At 47.9% G+C, this 13,695-nt stretch overlaps 2 protein-coding genes and 1 non-coding gene across 5 annotated transcripts in view; 2 read left to right on the plus strand and 1 right to left on the minus strand.

Annotated features, from left to right (window-relative positions):
• The first annotated feature begins 3,554 nt into the window (after window positions 1–3,554).
• TRO (trophinin) lies at window positions 3,555–12,707 on the plus strand. 2 transcript variants are annotated; one of them, XM_030933607.1, is made up of 12 exons: window positions 3,555–3,639; window positions 3,938–5,128; window positions 5,810–5,914; window positions 6,029–6,092; window positions 6,348–6,427; window positions 6,951–7,042; window positions 7,705–7,784; window positions 7,878–7,920; window positions 8,337–8,399; window positions 8,958–9,072; window positions 9,894–12,307; window positions 12,480–12,707. In XM_030933607.1, the coding sequence occupies exons 1-11, from the start codon at window positions 3,595–3,597 to the stop codon at window positions 12,294–12,296; spliced, it is 4,281 nt and encodes a 1,426-aa protein (XP_030789467.1). In that variant the 5' UTR covers window positions 3,555–3,594; the 3' UTR covers window positions 12,297–12,307; window positions 12,480–12,707. The 2 variants fall into 2 exon arrangements, with proteins under 2 accessions (XP_030789467.1, XP_030789468.1); XM_030933608.1 differs by lacking the exon at window positions 12,480–12,707 and having other exon boundaries at window positions 9,894–10,001; window positions 12,017–12,188.
• LOC115898912 lies at window positions 8,595–8,723 on the plus strand. Its single transcript, XR_004058563.1, has one exon. It is a non-coding gene; the product is annotated as a small nucleolar RNA SNORA11 (small nucleolar RNA).
• The window catches only part of PFKFB1 (6-phosphofructo-2-kinase/fructose-2,6-biphosphatase 1), a 74,855-nt gene continuing 70,513 nt past the window's right edge, over window positions 9,354–13,695 (minus strand). Inside the window, exon 15 of one of the 2 annotated variants that reach the window (XR_004058297.1) lies at window positions 9,354–9,443. The gene's annotated coding sequence lies outside the window, so the exon portion shown is untranslated. Of the gene's footprint in view, window positions 9,444–12,698; window positions 12,859–13,695 lie in introns of those variants that run through there. The other variant, XR_004058296.1, reaches the window with a different exon arrangement.

A 13,695-nucleotide genomic window follows, 5' to 3' on the forward strand; every position in this document is an offset into this window, starting at 1 on the left:
TTGGACTCAGGAAGGGGAACATCACACACTGGGGCCTATCATGGGGAGGGGGGAGGGGGGGAAGGATTGCATTGGGGAGTTATACACGATATAAATGATGAATTGATGGGTGCTGACGAGTTGATGGGTGCAACACACCAACATGGCACAAATATACATATGTAACAAACCTGCACGTTATGCACATGTACCCTAGAACTTAAAGTATAATTAAAAAAAAATAATAATTATATATGTATTATATATAAATATACAGACATATTTACATATATTATATTATGTATTATATTATATTATTTATAATATATTACACATCTTACACTATATAGAATATATATATCTCACACTATATAGAATATATATTATATATCTCATACTATATATAATATAGTATATATATTATATATCTCATACTATATATAATATAGTATATATTATATACATAATATACTATATATAGTATATACTATATATATTATACATAGTATAGTATATATTATATGTACTTATATATGTAATACACATAATATACTATAATATAATCTTTTGCTTTTCTGTGGTATTAATTGTAATGTCTCCTCTTTCATTTCTGATTTTGAGTCTTCTCTTGTTTTTTCTTAGTTGATCTAGCTAAAGGCTTGTCAATGTTACTTATCTTTTCATAAAACCAACTCTTGGTTTCACTGATTTTTTTTCCTATTGTTTCTCTAAACTCTATTTCATTTACTTCTGCTCTGATCTTTATTATTTCCTTTATTCTACTAATTTTGAGCTTATTTGTTCTTCTTTTTCCAGTTCCTTGAGGTGTGATGCTAGATTGTTTGGGATCTTTTTTCTTTTTGATGTATGTATTTATTGCTGTAAACTTCCTTCTTAGAAGTGCTTTTGCTGCATTACATAAATTTTAGTATGTTGTGTATAGATTTTCACTTGTCTCAAGATATTTTAAAATTTCCCTTTAATTTCTTCCTTGACATATTGGTTATTCTGGAGTATGTTGTTTAATTTCCATATATTTATGAAAGTTCCACAATTCTTATCATTAATGATTTCTAGTTCCATAACACTGTGCATGTATTACTTGATGTGATTTCAATATTCTTAAATTTGTTAAGACTTGTTTTTGGCCTAACTTATGATCTATCCTGGAGAATTTTCTATCTGTGCTTGATAATAATGTATAATCTATTGGATAAAATATTCTGTAGGTCCTTTTTGTCTAAAGTGTAGTTCAAGTTCAATGTTTCCCTATCGATTTTCTGTCTGGCTGATCTGTGAATTGTTGAAAATGGGGTCTCGAAGTCTCCTACCATTATTGTATTGCAGTCTACTTCTCCCTTCAGATCTATTAATATTTGTTTTATATATTTAGGTGCTTCTATGTTGGGTGCATATATTTATAATTCTTAGATATTCATGATGAATTGATCTCATTATCATTATATAATGACCTTTAAGATCTTTTATGATTTTTGACTTTAAGCCTATTTTATTTGACATAAGTATGGTTATCCTTGCTCTCTTTTGAATGACTGAATGAATAAATAAATGTCACGAATTGTTTTCTGCATGGGGAAACAGTGCACCATGTCACAAGAGACAGTCTAAGTACAAGTTGATATTTTTAAAGCATCAATATAGTCATTGTGAGATCAATAAAAACTTTTCATGGATTTTTATACATTACTGTTTTTATTCTGAATTGCATATGATGTACAGGCACCCTATCTTTTAGTGTTTAGAGCCTCTAAATGTTTTAATCTGGTAATACTTGAAAGACACAAATGAACATGACCTAGTCCCCTGCTCCAGAGCAGCTCTAGCAAAGAGAGACATAGACACAAGGTATAACAACACTATGTAAATAGTGTTGGGATAGAGGGTCTGTAGGAAGAGCTGGTGTGGGAGTTCCGAGAAGCACATTCCTCCTAGGGGAAACAGGAGAATCAAATAGGAACAGAGATAGAGTGGGGAACAGAGAAGTCAAATGGAGAAGAAGAGGGAGTGATAACTGAATAGGGGTCTTAAGCAGAAAAAGGGAGCTACATTGAGGAAAATGGAAAGCTGAAAGTAGGTATGAAGGGGAGGAGACTGACGGGCAGGAACGGAGACCCCCTCTGGAGGCGGAAAGAGGCAGGACCACTTCCGGCCAGGGAGGGGGATAGGCTCAGACATAAGGAGAGGCTTGGAGAGAGCAGACGCCTTCTGGATTCAAGAAGACGAGGTGAGCTGAGGTGCCTGGCTTTAGTGAAGACCCTGTGGGGGTTTCCCGGCTGCGGTTTCGACGTGCCTGACTCCACACGCCCCTAAGGTTTTAAGAAAACCTGTTGGGGGTTCGGGACCTAACCGCATCAAAGTCGCCTTTAGCGGTGCCTGGACCCAGTTCGCATAGAAGAAAGTAGGAGGCAGAATCCCCTTTGGGCCACAGAAAGGAAAGATCTGGACTCGGTTCGGGCCGTGGAAGGGAGGGATGCAGACCTAGTTGGGACCGCAGAAAGGAAGGATCGAGAAATTCTTCAGACGGTAGCAAGAGGGGAGGAGGATACGCACAGTTCCGGAGGGAGATAGGAGATGGCAGGACTCCGTTTAGGCTGGAGAAAGGGGGCAGGACCCTGTTTGGGCCACAGAATGGAGGGATCGGGACCCAGAGAAAGGAGTGGGCAGCATCCCTTTTGAGCAACGGAAAGGACCAGACTCAGACTGGAGAAAGAAGGGGATATGACCCGGTTGGTTCCAATTTGAAAGGGAAGAGACAGGACCTGGTAGGGTTTGAGAACAGGAATACACAGAAGGTTCACACAGTTGGATTTGGGGGTGGGGTATTCATGTTGCAGAAAGGGCGGAGTTGCACACTTGCGGACGTGGAAAGAGAAGGGAGTGGCGTTGGTTGGGGAAGGGGTGGTGCAGAGACGTACCGCAGAGCGGAGGGAGGGGGCTTATTAAAGGAAGGGAAGGTGCAGAGAAATGCTGCAGAGCGGAGGGAGGGGTGTGTATTGGAAAGGGGCGTTGTGTGGCAGTACAGCAGAGGAGAGATGGGTTGTGTTGGGGTAGGTGCGGTGCGGAGTGGTACTGCGGAGCGGGAGGGAGGGGGCTGGTGTTGGGGGAATGGTTGGATCGAGATGTGATGCAGTTAGAAGAGTGAGTCAGGGGTGGCGCCAAGATGTTCTGTTGCTCTGAGAGCGGGGGGCAGATGTGGGATTGAGCTGGTTAGAAACTGTCCGGTTTACCAAGGCGCATGCGCGCGGAGGGCCTTGAAGAACCGGTTCTTTTGGGAGAGCGGTGGGCCTAAGATAGGGGGTGAGGGTGCCTCTAGTCGGTGCGCGTGCGCACTATCGAGTTGCGGAGGGGGCGTGTAAAGGGGCGGGGTCGCAGAACTGACCCTCTTGGAGGCAAAACGAGCTGGGCCTTGGAAACCAGATGGCCTGGGTTTTTTAGGCATGAAAACCCAGGAGTTGATGGGATTAGGGCCCAAGGTTACATGAGACTCTCCTAAGTAAGGATAGGTGAGATGTCTGATGAATCTCCCCCTCCCTCTCATTTTCTAATTCAGGCCCATTCCCTTCAGACTCAGCTGTTACTCGGCCTCCCAGAAAGATGGATAGGAGAAATGACTACGGATATAGGGTGCCTCCATTTCAGGTGAGGCCTCTCTGCATTCTCTCTAGGCCATCTGCCCCGTCCTGAGTTCACTTACTGCTCTTCAGACCCCTTCCACCGTGTAGTTTCATAATTCCCTGCCTAACTCATCTCAGTCCTCCCTTACATGGTGAAGGGGAGGAGAGGAAAACCTGCCTGACTCTATTCCTTCCTTGCTCCCTACCGCTTCCCTCACCCCATTTCAATTAACCACTGCTCAGAGGAAGGGAAGGCCTTTGTGGAAAGGGGTGGGCTTTAGGGAGGCCATATGGCCCAGAGGATCATAATTCTAAGTGTGTAGGGCCCTCTGCCTCCCCCTGGGAGCCTGGGGCTTCCCTTCCCTCCAGATATACAGACTGAGACTACAGAAGAGGACAGTGTCTTGCTGATGCATACCCTGTTGGCGGCAACCAAGGACTCCCTGGCCATGGACCCACCAGTTGTCAACCGGCCTAAGAAAAGCAAGACCAAGAAGGCCCCTATAAAGGCTATTACTAAGGCTGCACCTGCTGCCCCTCCAGTCCCAACTGCCAGTGAGATTGCCACCAACAAGCCCAAAATAACTTTGCAGGCTTTAAACCTGCCAGTCATTACCCAGATCAGTCAGGCTTCACCTACCACTGAGGTAACCAATACTCAGGTTTCTTCAGTCACTGTTCAGCCTAAGAAAGCCAACAAGATGAAGAGAGTTACTGCCAAGGCAGCCCAAGGCTCCCAATCCCCAACTGGCCGTGAGGGTGGCGCTACACAGCTCAAGTCACCCTTGGAGGTCCTAAACCTACCAGTCATCTCACAGAATATTCACGCTCCAATTGCCAATGAGTCAGCCAGTTCCCAGACCTTGATAACCTCTATCAAGCCTAAGAAAGCTTCCAAGGCTAAGAAGGCTGCGAATAAGGCCATAGCTAGTGCCACCGAGGTCTCACTGGCTCCAACTGCCACCCATACAGCTACCACCCAAGGCCAAATTACCAATGAGACAGCCAGTATCCACACCACAGCAGCCTGCATCCGAACCAAGAAAGCCTCCAAAGCCAGGAAGACAATTGCTAAGGTCATAAATACTGACACTGAGCATATAGAGGCTGCAAATGTCACTGAGACAGCTACCAGGCAGATTGAGGCCTCAGTAGTAGCTATCAGGCCCAAAAAATCCAAGGGCAAGAAGGCTGCCAGTAGGGGCCCAAATTCTGTCTCTGAGATTTCTGAGGCCCTACTTGCCACTCAAATGGTCACAAACCAGGCCCTGGCAGCCACCCTGCGGGTCAAGAGAGGGTCTAGGGCTTGGAAGGCTTCCACTAAGGCTCGGGCAACTGAAAGCCAGACTCCAAATCCTGACCAAGGGACCCAGGCCAAGATGGCTTCTGCTCAGACCAACGTAAGTGCCCTTGAGACTCAGGTTGCTGCTGCTGTCCAGGCCCTGGCAGATGACTATCTGGCTCAGTTGAGTCTCGAGCCCACAACCAGGACCCGGGGCAAGAGAAACCGAAAGGTGAGATCTCTGACATTACCATCCTTAACTTTGTGCTTCTTTTCCATTTTTACCTGTCTAGTTTGTTCATTTCTTCTATAAAAGTTTTACTTTGAGCTAGTCCCTGTGTTCAGATAGGCTGTGGAAGATGCTGAGAAGAAGGTGACATAGTTTCTGCCCCCTAGTAGTTCACAGATTGGTGAGGAAATAAGACATCCGTACACTCAGCTACAACCTGTATGTAATTCTACTTGTATTTAAATAATAGTTACCATGTGCCAGGCTTTGTGTTGGGGACATTTACACAAGGTATGTCTGAATGTCTTGAAAGTAACTCTTACCAACAAGGGATCATAGGTCCCAGTTTTACACATAAGAAAACTGAGTCCCAGAGAAATGAAGTGACTTGTCCAAGAGATACCAGCCAGCATAATCGGTGGTAGCCAAGGAAGAGAAAGACCCTTAGGCTCTTATCTTGAGTTGTTCCTAGCCTGACAGAGGAATGAAACTCCTTCCTCGAAGACAGTGAAAGATAAGCTCAGGACTCAGGGTGGCCAATGGCAAGGTCAGGATCAGGTTCCACTACAGCAAGGCTGAGGGAGGGGGTTAGAGGGACTTTCTGTCTGGAGCAGGCAAGGTGAGGAGCCAGAGGCATCTCTTTCACCTGGTGACTCTGGACCTTCCTTCTTTCTGATGATGAAGTCCAAGCATCTGAATGGGGATGAGAGAAGTGGCAATAATTACAGGCGGATCCCATGGGGTCGGAGGCCTGCGCCACCGCGAGATGTGGCCATTTTACAAGAAAGGGTAAGAATCCAATGCTGTCTAGTCTCTTCTCTTCTTCACCTGCCCTCTGCTCTGCCACCTCCCGAGTTTTCTGCAAGCATGTTAAGATCTCTCCATCTATTCCTCCCCTCCCAGGCTAATAAGTTGGTGAAATACCTGTTGGTTAAGGACCAGACAAAGATCCCCATCAAGCGCTCAGGTAGTGTCCTACCAACTCTCCTCCTTGAGCTCTCCTCTCCACTCCCCTCTCCTCCCATAGTCTGGTAGTAGCACTTTATGGCCTCTTTGTTCTCTCATATCTCCACACCTGCCCTCCTCACACTCTGCCATGGCTGGCATCTCCCATTAACTCACTTCAGGTCTCTGGTTGCACTGACCCAACAGGACTGGCAAAAGGGCCGCTGCTCTGTGGCCCCTGCTAAGTTCAGCTACTCTCACCTCTCCTTTTCTACAGACATGCTGAGGGATGTCATCCAAGAATACGATGAATATTTCCCAGAAATCATTGAACGAGCAAGCTACGCTCTGGAGAAGGTGAAGGGGCAGTGCTGGCGGATGGGTGCAATGGGGAAGCTTTGAATTGAGCAAAGATATACATGTCTCTTTTGGAGAGAATCACAGAGACATGCTAATCCAGCCCCATTACTGTGTGATTGGGCAGACAGTGGCCTAGGGAGAGGTGTAGACTTGCCATGGGTCACACAGCATGTCAGTGATAAAAGCATGGCAAGGACACAAGCCACTCAACTTAGTCCCAGCTTCTATCCATGGTTTGACACATTCTGCATGTATTTCAGATCTCACCTCTCCCTTGTATCCCCATTCTCTGTCTCCCTAGATTCCTGCTCATCACAAAGATGATGTTGATGACAATAGTACATTTGTTGTGTGTTCACTGCGTGCCAGGCACTTAGCTGTGTGCTTTATGTGCATTATCTCACTGATTTCTTACACATGCAAACCCCCTAAGTACACTGGGAGTTTCAGGATGCCCAGAAAGTTCACTGATACCCAAGCTGAATTTTGTGATCTCACAGGCTATTCTTTTACTTGGCAGATGTTTCGAGTCAATCTGAAAGAAATTGATAAGCAAAGTAGCTTGTATATTCTCATCAGCACTCGGGAATCCTCTGCAGGCATACTGGGAACGTAAGCTGGGAAAGGGCTGGAGTGGGAAGGGAGCTTTTGCTTTTATCTGTGCTGCTACCCCTTCTTTGTCTTAATTCCCCCATCCTCTTAGGGAGTCAGGAAAAACAGAGTCTCAAAAGCCCTGCTCACAGGAGTGGCACCTGATTATGACTGATGGGTGTAGGAGCCTAGGGTGGGACATTCCTGCTGTCAGGTTTGCTGTCTCTGTAGAAGCTTCTCAGGAAAGCAGGCCTGTCGTTGCTTGCCTCTTCCGACTGAGTGCCTGGCCTGGCTTTGGCAGAGTGGTTCTCAAGGAGGGCTTCCTGGTGTGGGTGGATCAGGATGCATGAAGCGCAGGAGTGTCAGTGGGGCTGAAGGTTCTGGGAGAGAAAGAAGGGATTCACATGGACTGAGTGCTTGTGTTGTACCAGGTTGACAGCCATTCTTCCGTCTTCTTGGCAACCTGAGGAAGGGAGAATATGATTTTCCCATTTTACTGAATAATAGACCAAGGCTTGCAAGTCTAAGTGCCTTGCCCAGGGTGGCATAGAGCTGGAAGCAGAGACTGGGCAGAATTCTGTATCTGAGGCATCTGGGAGAGGCTAGCCTAGTAAGCTGACTGGTGTGTCTTTTGTGAATGGCTGCTGAACATAAACCTTCTTTCTGTCCTGTTATTCCCTTAGGACCAAGGACACACCCAAGCTGGGTCTCCTCATGGTGATTCTGAGTGTCATTTTTATGAATGGCAACAAGGCCAGTGAGGGTGAGTGGCTGGGCATGCAGCTGAATGGGCGGCCATGGTCTGGATTCCATGTGTTCAATTTCTGTCCCTGTCTCCTCTTGCCTCCCCTCGCAGCTGTCATCTGGGAGGTGCTGCGCAAGTTGGGGCTGCACCCTGGGTATGATTGGGCTTCTCAGCGCTTGCTGTCCGTGTTGTCCTTTGACAAGAGAGGACGGTCCTAGGATTGCATCAGTCTGGTGGTCTGGTGGAGCGGGTGGGGTGCTGGACTGGGTAGAGGGCCCAGGGTTCTGACCTGGGTGGATGATGGGCAAATGGTCCTGAACTCTCTGCTCGCTCTCTCCTCTATGTCCTCTGTCTGTTCTAAGCTGAGATGTTAGACAGACCTTCAGGGATTCCTGACAAAGAGGCATCTGGTCTTAACTGCTTGCTTCTAGTGGCCATGTGCTCACTACTTTTTTCGCTTCATTGAGACTGCCCTATGTGCTAGAGAGGTCTCTTCCATGTTGGGAAATGCCTCTGCCCTCATCTGGGCAGTTCTGATCTGTGTTCATGGGTTATTTTTCCCATTGTCAGGGTGAGGCATTCACTCTTTGGGGAAGTGAGGAAGCTCATCACAGACGAGTTTGTGAAGCAGAAGTAAGTGGTGTTTGGGGCTTTATCTGGCCCTGAAGTGTTCTGGGTATACTGATCTTATTCAGAAAGTGCTTAGTGCCTTTCTTACACTAGCTTTAGAGGGATGGGCATCTTGTGTTCTAGAACTGATACTGTCTAAAATTCCCACGGGCAGACCTTTCCAGGACTGGGCCAGACTCAACACAAGGCCCTTGCAGTGGGGTGCGCTCAGAGCAGAGGGCCTTAAGAATGGCTCCTCTGTTTACAACACACCCAACAGGAATTTGGGCTTACTCCTCACAGGTGGCATGATACTTTGGCCTTCCTGTGACATCATGCCCTATACATGTCTCCCCTGGAGAAGCCCAAGGGACTGCTTTGTACAGGGCCAGTGGGAAATGGCTCAGTATTGGAGGCCAAGACCATGAACCGTGTTTGGTAGTGAGTCTGGGGCTGGAGGGTCTTAGAAATCCTTCTCCAGGGGCTGTTTGTATTTCTTTGGAGGAGGTGGCCACCTGGTGTCTAGTGCTTAAGACAGCAGGCTTGCTTGGTTAGAAACAAGTTTCATTTCCTTTTTCCAAGGTACCTGGAGTACAAGAGGGTCCCTAACAGCAGACCACCTGAATATGAGTTCTTCTGGGGCTTGCGCTCCTACCATGAGACTAGCAAGATGAAAGTCCTCAAGTTTGCATGCAAGGTAATAGGAGAGCTGCCCGAGCTTGGCATATTAAGGCAATGGGATACCCTTGGCTGGGGCAGGCAATGCACAGGGATGGGCAGGTACAGAGCAGCCTGGAGCTCATATATAAACATGTGGAACCTCCTTTATGTCCTAGGGTGCTGCTAGATATCTAGTTTACATCATCTCATTGATTCTTCATACTTTGTATTAATCCGCATGGGCTGCCATAACAAAATACCATAGACTGGGTGGATTAAAAAACAAATTTATTTTCTCATAGTTCTTGAGGGTGAGAATCCCAGGTTAGGGTCCACTAGGGTCAGTTCCTGGTGAAGGCTCTCTTCTTGGCTTGCAGATGGCTGCCTTCTTGCTGTGTCCTCACATGGCTTTGTGTGTGAGAGAGAAGAGAGCAAGCTTTCTGATGTCACTTCTTATAAGGACACTAATCCTATTGATCAGGACCCCACCCTTATGGCCTCATTTAACCTTAATTACTTCCATAAAGGCCCTATCTCCAAATACAATCACACTGGGTGTTAGGGATTCAACGTACAAATTTGGGGACAGGCACAACACTTCAGTTCATAACATATATACTCTTTTATTTCCTGTAATTATAAATGAAGACACTTAGGCTAAGTGAGGTTAAGTAACTTGTCCAAGGTCATATAGCATGTAAATCGTCAGAGCTGAAACGATTTCAGAACTGACCCATGACAGAGCCCCAGTAACTAAGAATTTTTAAAAAGTATTGCTACTAGTTCAATACAAAGCCCATAGATTAATATATGATTACTAGGGTTAATTTCTTATTATGATTATCATCCCCATTTCAGGTGCAGAAAAAAGACCCCAAGGACTGGGCTGTGCAGTACCGCGAGGCAGTGGAGATGGAAGTCCAAGCTGCAGCTGTGGCTGTGGCTGAGGCTGAAGCCAGGGCTGAGGCAAGAGCCCAAATGGGGATTGGAGAGGAAGCTGTGGCTGGGCCCTGGAATTGGGATGACATGGATATCGACTGCCTAACAAGGGAAGAGTTTGGCGACGATGCTCAGGCCTGGAGCAGATTTTCATTTGAAATTGAGGCCAGAGCCCAAGAAAATGCAGATGCCAGCACCAACATCAACTTCAGCAGAGGAGCTGGTACCAGGGCTGGCTTCAGCGATGGTGCTAGTATTAGCTTCAATGGTGCACCCAGCTCCAGTGGTGGACCTGGCATTACCTTTGGTGGTGCACCCAGCTCCAGTGCCAGCTTCGGCAATACAGCCAGCATTAGCTTTGGTGGCACACTGAGCACTAGCTCCAGCTTCAGCAGTGCAGCCCGCATTAGCTTTGGTGGTGCACCCAGCACCAGCACTAGTTTCAGCAGTGAAGCCAGCATTAGCTTTGGTGGCACGCCTTGTACCAGTGCCAGCTTTAGTGGTGGAGTCAGCTCTAGTTTTAGTGGCCCACTCAACAGTGCCACTTTCAGTGGTGCAGCCAGCTCTGGCTTTGGAGGCACACTCAGCACCACGGCTGGCTTTAGTGGTGTACTCAGCACCAGCACCAGCTTTGGCAGTGCACCCACAACGAACACAGTCTTCAGTAGTGCGCTTAGCACCAGCACTGGCTTTGGAGGCACACTCAGCACCAGTGTCTGCTTTGGTGGCTCTCCCAGCTCCAGTGGTAGCTTTGGTGGTACACTCAGTACCAGTATCTGCTTTGGTGGCTCTCCCTGCACCAGCACTGGCTTTGGAGGCACACTCAGCACCAGTGTCTCCTTTGGTGGCTCTTCCAGCACCAGTGCCAATTGTGGTGGTACACTAAGTACCAGCATCTGCTTTGATGGCTCTCCCAGCACCGGTGCTGGCTTTGGTGGTGCTCTCAACACCAGTGCCAGCTTTGGCGGTGCGCTCAACACCAGTGCTGGTTTTGGTGGTGCTATGAGCACCAGCACCAACTTTGGTGGTACACTAAGCACCAGTGTCTGCTTTGGTGGCTCTCCTGGCACCAGTGTCAGCTTTGGCGGTGCACTCAACACCAGTGCTGGTTTTGGTGGTGCTGTCAGCACCAGCACTGACTTTGGTGGTACACTAAGCACCAGTGTCTGTTTTGGTGGCTCTCCCAGCACCAGTGCTGGCTTTGGTGGTGCACTCAACACCAATGCCAGCTTTGGCTGTGCCATCAGCACCAGTGCCGGCTTCAGTGGTGCTGTTGGCACCAGTGCTGGCTTCAGTGGTGTACCCAACACCAACCCTGGCTTTGGCGGTGCATTTAACACCAATGCTGGCTTCGGTGGGGCACTTAGTACCACTACTGAGTTCGGTGGTACTCCCAGCAACAGCATTGGCTTTGGTGCTGCTCCCAGCACCAGTGTCAGCTTTGGTGGTGCTCATAGCACCAGCCTCTGTTTTGGTGGAGCTCCCAGCACCAGCCTCTGCTTTGGCAGTGCATCTAATACTAACCTATGCTTTGGTGGCCCTCCTAGCACCAGTGCCTGCTTTAGTGGTGCTACCAGCCCTAGTTTTGGTGATGGACCCAGCACCAGTACCGGTTTCAGCTTTGGCAACGGGTTAAGCACCAGTGCTGGATTTGGTGGTGGACTGAACACCAGTGCTGGCTTTGGTGGTGGCCTAGGCACCAGTGCTGGCTTCAGTGGTGGTCTAAGCACCAGTTCTGGCTTTGATGGTGGGCTAGGTACCAGCGCTGGCTTCAGTGGAGGACCAGGCACCAGCACTGGCTTTGGTGGTGGACTGGGCACCAGCGCTGGCTTCAGTGGCGGACTGGGCACCGGTGCTGGCTTTGGTGGTGGACTGGTCACTAGTGATGGCTTTGGTGGTGGACTGGGCACCAATGCTAGTTTCAGCAGCACACTTGGCACCGGTGCTGGCTTTAGCGGTGGCCTCAGCACCAGCGATGGCTTTGGCAGTAGGCCTAATGCCAGCTTCGACAGAGGACTGAGTACCATCATTGGCTTTGGCAGTGGTTCCAACACCAGCACTGGCTTTACTGGCGAACCCAGCACCAGCACGGGCTTCAATAGTGGACCCAGTTCTATTGTTGGCTTTAGTGATGGACCAAGCACTGGTGTTGGCTTCTGCAGTGGACCAAGCATCAGTGGCTTCAGCGGTGGACCGAGCACAGGAGCTGGCTTCGGCGGTGGACCAAACACTGGTGCTGGCTTTGGTGGTGGACTGAGCACCAGTGCTGGCTTCAGCAGTGGAGCCACCAGTCTTGGTGCCTGTGGCTTCTCCTATGGCTAGTGAGGTTTCAGGTAACTGCAATATTTCCATAGCCAGGACCCACAGGGATGGGTATAAGAGCTGGGAGATGTTATAAGAAACACTAAGGCAGGAGAGCGGGGTGGAAAGGTGAGGGCAATGAAGGAATTATGAGAAGACAGTGCATTTGGTGCTAAAATGTGTTCCTATTTGTTTTGTTTTCAGATTTATTCCCCATGTTTACAGATACCGCTAATAAATTGCAGCAGTCCTTCCCATGGAGCCAAAGTACATCCTTGGAATCTTTGTCCACACAGCAGTCAAAGCAGCTACGGCCAATCAGCTGAGGGTGTCATGTGATGGAAAAATCTGTTTGCTGTTCCTGCTTTATTGTTTGCTTTCTGTGTGCTGTCATATTTTGGTATCAGAGTTACATTAAATTTGCAAAATGAATTGGAGTTTTTTCTGTCTTTTAATGTGCTTAGGTGGTTGTGGAGTGGCATCTTGGGTTCACAGAAGAGCTGGAGATCAGCATAGCTCTTTGGAGAAAATGGGGCTCCAGCTTTTGGCTCAAAGGCAAATATGACTTCATCAGGATAGAGGCCTGGGGAAAGCATGGCAGGCAAGAGGATAACAGCTTGAGGAAAGATATGAAGAGGGAAAGCCTGGAGCAGAAGGCAAAAGGAGAGGCTTCTGGACAGTAAGTACAGATTCATTTTGAATCACTGGTGTAAGAATGGAGGGAAGGGCAGAGGTCACTAGGGGTGGACATAAGAACAAAGGAGGGTTTAATTGGGATAGGAGAGGAAAACTTGGGCATATTGTATAGACTGTGGGGCAAAAGCTAATAGGGACAGGAGATCAATATGGAAGAGTCAGAAATTGACTGAAGTAGCCCATCCTTGAGAAGGTGGGATGGAATAGGGTACCAGAGAAAATGACCCTGACTTTGAACAGACTTAAGGGTGGCTGTAGATGCAGATAAATATAGATCTGCTTCAAGCAGGGATCGGCAACTTCTGTAGTAGACAACAACAACAAAAAACGGAGAGGTGGATTATACAGGGTTTAGGTCTTGCTGGGTGGTTGTGATGGAAGAACAAGGGAACAAAGGCAGCAAGTGTATGAGTCTGTCTCTTTACCACTGGGTCACTGGTACCTGGCTTATGGTAGCTGCATGGAGAGTGGCTGAAGAGATGGCCCATAGTATCCAACATAGTTAGGGAGAGAACACTAAGGATAGATTGGGGGACAATAGAGCATTCAAAGGACTCTGCTCTTGATGCTGTACAGCAACAAATATTGTTCATTCAAAAAATACTACAGGGCTGGGCACAGTGGCTCATGTCTGTAATCCCAGCACTTTGGGAGAGGCCAAGATGGGAGGATCACTTGAGCCCAGGAGTTCAAGACCAGCTTGGATAACATAGTGAGACCTCGT

The sequence above is a fragment of the Rhinopithecus roxellana genome, chromosome 7, assembly GCF_007565055.1.
Source record: "Rhinopithecus roxellana isolate Shanxi Qingling chromosome 7, ASM756505v1, whole genome shotgun sequence".
Lineage (NCBI taxonomy): Eukaryota > Metazoa > Chordata > Mammalia > Primates > Cercopithecidae > Rhinopithecus > Rhinopithecus roxellana.

Excerpts from the sequence above, each read along its gene's own strand:
- TRO (XM_030933607.1), top strand. The coding sequence starts at position 3,595 with ATGGATAGGAGAAATGACTACGGATATAGGGTGCCTCCATTTCAG. Across the intron at positions 3,640-3,937 it reads ATAGGGTGCCTCCATTTCAG|GGCCCTCTGCCTCCCCCTGG; the intron begins GTGAGGCCTCTC and ends CTAAGTGTGTAG. Across the intron at positions 6,093-6,347 it reads GATCCCCATCAAGCGCTCAG|ACATGCTGAGGGATGTCATC; the intron begins GTAGTGTCCTAC and ends CCTTTTCTACAG.